The sequence below is a fragment of the Lactuca saligna genome, chromosome 5, assembly GCF_052625555.1.
Source record: "Lactuca saligna cultivar CGN05327 chromosome 5, ASM5262555v1, whole genome shotgun sequence".
NCBI classification, from domain to species: Eukaryota; Viridiplantae; Streptophyta; class Magnoliopsida; order Asterales; family Asteraceae; genus Lactuca; species Lactuca saligna.
Genome location: NC_136421.1, coordinates 110,415,211 through 110,425,470, shown reverse-complemented (window position 1 = coordinate 110,425,470; position 10,260 = coordinate 110,415,211). Strand labels below are relative to the sequence as shown.

The following is a 10,260-nucleotide window of genomic DNA, read 5'->3' as shown; positions in this document are numbered from 1 at the left end:
ATAATAAAAAAAAGTACACAATTTAACGTGAACAATTTGAAAGTAATTGATTAGCAATCTGGTCACGCAAAGTAGTCATATAGTCAACGGCTTCTGAACCCCATTCTATGCCTTCTATGTTTTGACCATCATTTCCTCCATTGCCCACATTAGGAGTAAACATAGTGTTTTGTTCAAAGCTCGTAAATAATTCATCTTCAATATCGTATTTCCTTATAAAATTATGGACCGCAACACAAGCAATGACTATGTCTCTTTGCGCTGGAAAAGGATAAGGAGCCATTTGTTTTTAAATTGGAAATCTCGCCTTCAATACACCATAAGCACGTTCGATGTAATTTCTAAGTTGTGCATAAGCATGATTGAACATTTCTTCCTTAGTTAAAGCTCTGTGTCTTCGAAAATCGGCTAACCAATACCTAGTATTGCGGTAGGGAGCCATAAATCCACGGGTGTTGGTGTATGCGGCATCACAAAGGTAATATTTATCTGTAGATGTATGACAAATTTATCATATAAATAAAAAAAGATAAAAAAACGTATAGTAAAGTTACAAACCTGGTGGAGGGAATGGAAATCCGGAAGTCGGGTTAAATGCAACTTCTTTCAAAACTTTAGAATCATGTACTATGCCCTCCCATCCAGCCCACACAAAGGTGAATATCATATCAAAATTACAAATTCCAATTACATTTTGATAACATTCACCTTTTCCTCTTCCCTTATAACTGTCACAACTAGAAATTTTGTGTCTTGTAATCACTATACTCAAGTAAATGTTGAATTCAAAAACTCAAGAGCATGTATGATGCTTACTCAATGGAAAACTAAACCCCAATTCACTACATCAAGCAATTGGAAACCCTAGAAGTTCTTGATTAGGTCCATTTTGGACTAGGACTTCCTTATTGGACCTAAATGGACCAATAAGCTTCCAATTTGACTATCATGGGCTTAGAACCCTTAAATGGGCTTTAATTGGACCCACATTTACTTATTTCAATATTTTGGGCCATATTGGGCCTAGAATGAAATAAATTAAAAGCTTTGATCCATGGTTAACCTAAACTAGCCTAGCAAAGTGTAAAAATCATATTATATTTGTTTTTAGGTTAAAACTCATCCAACTTAATTTACACATGGGCTTGTGGGCATTAAAGCCCAAATTTCTCTTTTTCCTTCCATATTTTCGGCCCAAAACAAGCCTAAGAGGAAGGGTTGACCTTGTGAGTGACACCTCACAATTAACCAAAGGATTTCCATGCAACATGTCCCATACTTCCATGCATGCATCATTTCATGGTCTATTTCTCTCTTCTCTCACTCACTTCAGCCGAAACACACACATACAAATCTCTCACAAACTCTCTCTAGAATTCTCAAGGAACAATCCTCCCTCCTCCTTTAAAAATTTCGTGAATCAAGAGCTTCACAAGGAAAATTCTCCATTAAAATCATCATCTAAGGTAAGGTTATGCTTGGATCCATGCTTTGGACTCTTTCTTATCTTCAAAAATCTCTTCTTAACTCTCATGAAATCATAAACTTGTGTCTTAGAACTCCATAAACTCGAAATCTTCATCAAAGGGTGCTAGGGTCAAAAATCACCAAGTTTTCTTCCATCTTCTCTTCAGGAACCGAAACTACCCCCTAAGGTGAGCTTCATACCCCCTTGTTTTCGGATTTTATAAGTTTTGTGGGGGAGAATACAAGCAAAGGTGTAGATCTATCATTATGTGTATGTTTTGTATGATTTCTATGCTTATATGTGTGTTTTGTATGATTATGATGTTAGATCTAGTCATGAATCACTAAAAACCGAGATGTATTTTATGTTAAATGATACTAGCATAAAATATACTACTACATACAAAGTATACCAAGAAAAAAAAATAGCTAAGTGGCTTAACAATACATACTTTCGGCTAAAAACTCATTTTTTTGACATAAAATGTTAAAAATACAAATTTGAAGGGCCAAAATGAAATATTTCGAAGTCTGATGGGTGAGATGAGTCAAAACAGTTTCCATAATGTATTTTCTGAAAATATACTCTTTTGGAGGATTAAAAACATAAATTTCAAGCTTAATGGGCTAAAAATGACAATTTCGGCCCAATAGGGCCCATTATGCGAAATTTTCTGTTTTGGAGGGCCAAAACTGTATTTTTCTGTAAAACAGTGGACTATTAGTGTTACAAGTACTTTTCAAAGGTTTAAAATGCTTTTCAAATTTAAAAAGGACCAAAGTTGCAAAAAATTTCCAATTGGGGCCAAAATTGTAAAAACTGCGAAAAAGAGGGGTTATAACCGAGAAAACAGCAATTTCAGGGACTTAAGCTGTTTTCAATGAGAAATATGCTGAAAAATATTAATTTCAATAATTTTTGGTGTTAAAATGTCAAGAAAAATGATTTAAGGACCAAACCGGAAAGTTATTTAATTAGAGGGTTGAAAAAGTAAATTTTACAAACAATGATGGGCTGAAAACAGAAAACTTTCAAGGCTAATTCAATACACGCAACTTGATCGAATATTGGCACCGCGCCTACCGACACAATACACAACAATACCAAAAATCGTTGTTAACGAATTGATTCGGTCTCGAATCAATAACAAATCCAAAACTACTAACACTACAACCGCTCAATACACATATGGAACTCTCGGAACTCTATACTCTCGTGGAATTACTCAATACATCGACGTACACTCCTTAGGCCCAAAAGTTGCAAACCATGCTTGTTGAGCCTAGCTAGCCCAATGACATGATCTTTAGGCCCAAAGGATACTTGCTTACATGTAGTTGGGTCTAATACGACTAAACCGCGTGTAAAAGGACTTTCAATGGAAAACGTGTTGCTGGTCCCCAAGGGTCCTTCGGTGCTGCTAGTAAAGTCAGGAACTCACGATTGCGGGATGGGCTTTGGGCCCTTCGCAATTGCAATGGTCTTGAACGACGTAGGGAAATACCGAGGGTTTCGCACCTTCACCTTTTCTCCTCGGTCGTGGGACTACACAAGTCCGGGAGGATTGAGTTGTGTGAATAAGTGCGAGTGATGCCTAAGGGATCGCTAGTCCGGTTGTCAACTGGACGTTTTCATTAACGTACGTTACAACAATTCACCACCCTCTGTATACTCAATGCCTCCGGAGCTCAACGAACACCTATAACGTAACGAAATAACAACACATAAATTAAGTAAAGCAAAGTGATAGGAAAACGTCGGGTTTTCCTAGGGTTTTCAACTAGTACACTTACGAACTACATGTCGAATTTCACAACTCGTACGCTTACATATATAGAAAACAAACAAGCATACTCACAGATCTTCACATATTTTTACGCTATACTATTTTCAGAAAATATCGGATTTTCTGGTGGTTTTCAAAACAATACAAACATTGGATTTTAAACATTTCTTATGAACTCACCAACATTTCATATGTTGAAGTTTTTCCAAAATACTTGTATTCTCAGGTAACAGATAAAGTGAAGAAAGGATTGTACTCTATGATGTTTTGCGGGTGTTTAAGTAACAATGAACAATTTATTTTTGGGCATGTAATATTTTGAGACAATGTAATGGATGTAAACGCTACCAGTTGTATCATTCCAATGCTTGGTGATGTATAATGTTATGTTTCATGTATATTCATTGTGATGGTATTCAATTGAGTCACAACAGCCCCCGGACGTTTCCACCGTCTGGTTCGGGGGTGTGACAATAACGAGTTTGTTGATCAACAGGCACAACTGCATGTATAAGTGTTCCATCTAGTGCACATATTGCTCCGGGAAATATCTGCATTAGTTGTCTATGTCGTTCTGATGTATTTCTTGTTGCATTAGACGGGGTTGGTACTATAATTTCTCGTGCAAAACACATCATTGCACGTAAGACCTCATGAAAACATTGATGAATTGTTTGTGTGGAGTGATGAAATCTTTTTTTAACGGCTCGAAAACGTTCATTATGTCCTATAACATGTAAAAACATAGCCATCTTCTCTTCAACGCTTATCGTCCTACTAGATTACAACCAATTTTTTCTGTAAAGTGATTGCATAATAGTACAAATGCATCTTGTGAAAGACGTATCATATCGAAACATTGTATAGGACATCCGTGTATCAAATCTTGCGTATACACATACCCCTTTGCTACATGTTCACTAGCTCTTATTCTTTTAATTATTCTTTGCATTTGTCGGACTAACATCAACCAATACCAGGAGAATATAAGAAAATATAAAAAATCACCTTCTTTATCCATGTGTCCTGTTAGATGTCAAATACAAATTACATTTTAATCAATAACACAACAAACCTTAACATGTAAATACTAAAAGCATAACATTCCATAACATATAAATTCATATAACATAATTGCATCTAAGAAAACAATCCATAACATAACTAAACCGTAACATACTAAAGTCAAACAATGAACCATAACATAATAAAGTCAAGCAATGAACCATAACATACTAAAGTCAAACAATGAACCATAACATACTAAAGGCAACCAACTAATCCAAACTTTCTTCCTGCATTTGTTACCCACAACTCACAACTTGCCAAGTTAAGGCGCAACCAAATTTTCCTATTACCAGCACTTTCAGCAAATAACATAAGAGCAGTGGTGTATTTCGGATCATATTCTCCCCACTCCAAAGCTTGTCAACTTTGCCATACAAGCATCCATCTCCTTGTCAAGATTATTTGCTTCTGTGAATGCTTGTGCAGCCTTGATAATTTCTCTTCCAATTTATTTCAACTCATCATCAAGTGTGGTATCTTTAGGACCATTTCGTTTGCCCCCGTTGTTTTTTGTCCGCCCAGATGATTCCTCACTAGTAGATTGAGGTACTGTTGAGGTTGGGGTATCTGCATGAGGTGCTGGCTCATACATCTCTGTATCCTCAAAATCTTGTGTACTGAAGGTTTCATTGGGATGAGGTAATGTCGAAGATGACCCCCAACTGTGAACACCGGTCGAGGTCGCACCATCAAATAGTTGGGTACAAAGTTCAGGGCAAGGGAGGGGTGCATTTCTCAGCTTATCTACATACTTGTTCAACTATTTGAAAATTTAAGAAATATTATTAAACTATTAAAAAAATAATCTAATTTAAAAAAAAATATGTATATATGTACCTCCGCTTCTGCTTTCCATTCTTCATTAGTCATGTTAAAAGAATTCGTTACGGGATTATAAATATTTCCTGTTTTGTTTTTAAGTTTTAACCACACTGCATACTTTGCTTTTAAATAGTCGTATCGATTTTTCATTTGTTTTTTGTCGATAATAAAATTATGATATGTTTTCAATTTCTCCGCGACCACAACCCATGAGCTTGCTTTTAGGCCACTACCCTCCCGGCCATTGCGTGTTAATTCTTGTATACAGGCTTCCAAAAAAGTTTTGTCCACCAATTCCGACTTCCAACTAACCATAATTCTTTTATCCGTCATGTCTATTGTAAAAAGGAAAACCAAATAGCTAATCATCCACATAACACAAATTTACAAATAAATCAAGCATAAATGTTATTTCATCACATTTTTAACAGCATATAACAATCTTTTAATAACCAAAACACATTATGAATTGATTTTATAAGCATACAACAATCTTTAACAATCTTTTATAAACAAAAACACATAAATGTGAGTTCATCATATTTTCAATAGCATATAACAATTTGATTTCATGTCAACAACATATAAGTATCTGATTTTATGTCAAAAACACATTATGAAATTAGATTTCATAAACAAAAACACATAACAAATTGATTTTATGCACAAAAACACATAAATGTGAGTTCATCATATTTTCAACAGCATATAACAATATGATTTTATGTCAACATCATATAACAATCTGATTTTATGTCAAAAACACATTATGAAATCAGATTTCATAAACAAAAACACATAACAAATTCATTTTATGCTAACTCTTCAATCTAATTGAATCCAAGAACAATGAAAGAAGTGATTTCAAACTTTGATTTCAGAATGAAATCAGTAATTTCACAACAAACATGAAGGGTTTTTCTGATTTCAGGAAAAGAAAAGCAAAAAAAAAAAAAAAAAAAAATCGCAGGAACATACCTGTCAGTGGCGCTGTGTGGTTGTCGTCGGCTATGTCTTCGCCGGAGAAGATGGCGCAGACAGCAGGAAGCAGTCGAGTCGATGGCGCAGGAGCAGCAGTCGATGGGATGGGATACGAAGGCTGAAGGCGATAAAAGGATAAGGGGCAAGGGCAAATAACGCGTATCTTATTTCCCAGTCAGGAGGTATTTTTCTAATGACCGAGTCAGTCAAAATTGGAAGGATTAGGCTGACCGAATCAGCTCTAATATGTCAATAACAAACAACTGACTGCTGACCGGGTCAGCAGTCAGCACTGATTGCACCGGGTAACCTCAAATCAAACAGGGCCTTGTTAGGGTAATATATTTCTCATTTTGTACACATTTAGTCATTAATATTTTTATACACATTTAGTCCTTACTATTTTTTTTGTTTCAAAATAAGTCTTTTTTTTTTTTTTTTGGTTTTTGTACCAATTCAGTACTTATGAATGATTTATTTAGAGTTTTTCTCACGACATTTAACATGAGACTATCATTGATGACAGTGACGGTTCTTTTTGGGTGACCGCAATGGCACCGACAACCCCTGCTTTTTCTGTACGCAGTGTAAATTTTTCGATATTTTTTTTCTTTTTTCTACTTACCGACAACACCTACTACGAACCGGCAACACCTACTACCAAATCCTGCGTCCATCCTTGATTGATGAGGTGTTTGGGGTTGTTGATGCTTATGTCCATTGCAACCTCGACTGCTTGGTTGCATATGTCTTGTGGTTTGGCTTAGGTTTTGTATTCCGAACGTCGTAACTTCTTCATACATTATCTGATTTTAACGATCTTTATATCTACGTGTTCGTTTTTTAAGTCTGCTATAACTTTCGTTAAGATTACTCCCGTTAAAAACGTATGGATATAAATATCGTAATTAAAAAATATATTAATTTCTAACATGAGTAATCTAAACGAAAGTTGTAGTAGACTAAAATACAAACGCATATATATATATATATATATATATATATATATATATATATATATATATATATATATATATATATATATAAATATCGTTAAAATCCGAGATAGTATGAAAAAGTTATAATGTTCAAAACGCATGACATAAGCAACAAAGTAGTCGAGATCGCAATTGACATAAGCACCGAAAGCCTAAAATACCTCGTTAATGATTGTTCCATGTAAGATGTTGTGAGAAAAACTTAAAGAAAACATTCATAAGTATTGAATTAGCACAAAAACAAAAAAATTATTTTGCAACAAAAAAAATTAAGGACTAAATATGTACAAAATAAGAAATATATTACCCTATTAATACATTTTATCGGTTAACCAGAAATAACTAGTCATAAGGATTGAATATGTACAGTTTAACAAGTTGAAGGGATAAATGTGAATAAAAAATAAACTCAATGACCAAATGTGTACAAATCGAATTATATATATCCTTTTAAGTTATTATCCATTTCTTTTATAATGTTTTGTAAGCCTCTATTTTTGTTTTTTTTTTTTTTGTCGATGTAGGATAAGCCTCAAGAACAATTTAAGGACTCCTTTTCTACATTAAACGAAAGCTTTTTTTTTTTTTTTTTTTTTTGTTTACTTTTTTTCATTATGTTAATAACAAATTTTTGTGAGAAATAAATTATTAGAATTAGTATTTTGGAAGGTGTTGTTTCAATTTAAAACTTTAAAATTAATGTTATTATATATATATATATATATATATATATATATATATATATATATATATATATATATATATATATATATATATATATATATATATATGACGGTGTACGGTTTATCCGGTTTTGAGGACCAGTCTGACTGATCGAACCAATTGAACCATCAACCCGGTAAGACGGCCGGTTCGATGTCCAATCCGGTTTTCAAAACATTGGTTTTAATTGTAATATTGTAAGCATGCTTGGATTTTTGTTGGGTTAAAACCCATGTAGCTCAGAAGTCTTTTCGACTTCCATGTTTTTTTTAGATATGTTATGTACTCAGGTACAGAGTAACGTTACATACAAGACTAAGTGAAGTCTTTAGATGGGTTGATCCCTTATCTTTTACTATGGTTTTTGATATTAGTTTTGTAACACCAAATAATTGTAAACTTTGAGAAAGAAATGAAAGGTTTTTGTAAAACCATATTTACTACGATCGATTTTCACAGTAATCGGCTACTTATACAACCATGGTAAATTTTGAAATGATAAAAGTATGGTTGCTATAGGGTAATTGATAAGTTCAAGTCCTTGTTAGCCATTCAAGAATTTAGGAAAAAAAATCTAATGTTTGCTATTTTGACACACATCCTATGGTAGCATGTATTGCTACTATTAGATTGTTGATCGTTTCAATGGACAGTGAAAATATGATTATTCATCAAATGGATATTATAAAAATCTTTTTAAATGCCGATCTTGATGAAGAAGTTTACATGAAACAACTACAAGGTTTTGTTATATCGATAATGAGGATAAGGTAACTTGTCAAATCTTGGTATGGGCTGAAACAAGCACCAAAAAAATGGTATCAAACGTTTGACGATGTTATTTTGTCTAATGATTTTAATTTAAACCAATATGAATAATATGTTTATAGTAGATTTGATGATGCTACTAGTGTTGGAGTGATCATATACCTATATATAGATGCTATGTTGATTTTTGGAACTAAACAAAATCAAGTAGATGAAACTAAGAAATTGTTGTCGTATAAGTTTTACATTAAAGAGACATGAGAGAGGATGATGTAATCCTTGGAATAAAGATTAAACGTGTAAACACAGGTATCGTAATGACACAAGCTCATTATGTTGAGAAAATTTTCAAAAAGTTCAATTTTAGTGATTGTTTTCCCATGGGCACTCCTATGGACCCTAATGTGTAACTGATGCCAAATTCGGGTATTCCCATTTCACAAATTGAGTACTTTAAGGCCATTGGTAGCTTGATGTTAAAGTCCATATAAATTTGTAATCATGATATACCCAAATCCTTTCTAATATGACATTCAGAGTTCAATTCGATATGGAAGACTCATGCTTATAATGTGAAACTTATGCGACTGTGAAGTGTAGTCATACTTTAAGAGGTTGCAGACTTGGCATCATTATAATAATGAGAGGATTAGTTTATACAAATTTTATAACTGTCTCATGTCGTATTTTGTAAGACAAGTTTATAAATTTGTATCTATTTTATCTTTAGGTATTCAAACGGGTCTTAAAACACCCTCATTCTTAAATATTTGAAATGTGTAAGACTCTAAAATGAAAATTCAATCTATTCGAGGTTTATTCAGATTATTTACACTAACATAGGAGATGATTGTTCAGGTTGTTAAGTGTAATTGGAATTAATACAAGTGTAAAATGAGATATTAATTGTATTATAATACAAGTTAGAAGGTGTGAAGTGCACATTTTATATAAGATTAACCTGATTCCATAACAATAAATAACGAGGGTTAAAGGGCAACGCCCCCTTACTAGGTCCTAGATAGCAAGGTCCATATCCTGATGGTGGTCCTGCTCACTTGTCAACGTACAAGGTACAATGGGCGGCACCTTAAACTTTTTTGTTATTTTGAATTTAATTGTATCGGAAAAACAAGATTTAATGGGCATTTTATGGTAAATTTATGGTTAGTCACTTTTAAAAACCATGAATACCCATTTCATATCTACAATTAACCAACTTTTTTTTTTTTTTTTAGTTTAATGCACGGCCTTTCCAAAGAAAGGCAAAGAACGATTTCTGGTGAATCAGGTTTTGGCTTTTATTTATGTCTATTTGTATATATACCGGCTCCCCCAAACATTTTTGCAGTTTTTTTTTTTGCAGATAAACAGACGCTATGTAATAAAACTTTGGATCAACCAAATAAACTTGGAGCTTAAATATGGTTGGATAGGTGAATTATGAGGTCAAATGTTTGGGGTTTGGCTGACATGAATCTGACCACTCAACCGTCGATCTCGTGATGACATCCGATTGGCCCATTATTCGGCGGCCGTGGGATCACTGACCTTATCCACTCTTCCCTACGCTTCCACCTTTAATCTTTTTCCTTTAAAATAATATTTAATACTACTTGCCACCATTATGGGCAATGCATGCATCA

At 33.7% G+C, this 10,260-nt stretch overlaps 2 protein-coding genes across 2 annotated transcripts; both read right to left on the bottom strand.

Moving 5' to 3' along the window:
• Positions 1-289: 289 nt before the first annotated feature.
• LOC145045595 (uncharacterized) lies at positions 290-667 on the bottom strand. Its single transcript, XM_078993917.1, has 2 exons — positions 559-667; positions 290-489 (listed from the first exon to the last, which is right to left on the bottom strand). Exons 1-2 carry the CDS (start codon positions 665-667, stop codon positions 290-292), a joined length of 309 nt encoding a protein of 102 aa, XP_078850043.1.
• A 4,103-nt stretch (positions 668-4,770) lies between these two features.
• On the bottom strand, positions 4,771-5,477 carry LOC145045594 (L10-interacting MYB domain-containing protein-like). The gene is made up of 2 exons (XM_078993916.1): positions 5,160-5,477; positions 4,771-5,082 (listed from the first exon to the last, which is right to left on the bottom strand). Exons 1-2 carry the CDS (start codon positions 5,475-5,477, stop codon positions 4,771-4,773), a joined length of 630 nt encoding a protein of 209 aa, XP_078850042.1.
• Positions 5,478-10,260: the final 4,783 nt, after the last annotated feature.

Coding starts and splice junctions, on each gene's coding strand:
- LOC145045595 (XM_078993917.1), bottom strand. CDS start 667: ATGATATTCACCTTTGTGTGGGCTGGATGGGAGGGCATAGTACATGAT. Junction 490..558: donor ATTTCCATTCCCTCCACCAG/GTTTGTAACTTT, acceptor ATACATCTACAG/ATAAATATTACCTTTGTGAT.
- LOC145045594 (XM_078993916.1), bottom strand. CDS start 5,477: ATGACGGATAAAAGAATTATGGTTAGTTGGAAGTCGGAATTGGTGGAC. Junction 5,083..5,159: donor AATGGAAAGCAGAAGCGGAG/GTACATATATAC, acceptor ATTTTCAAATAG/TTGAACAAGTATGTAGATAA.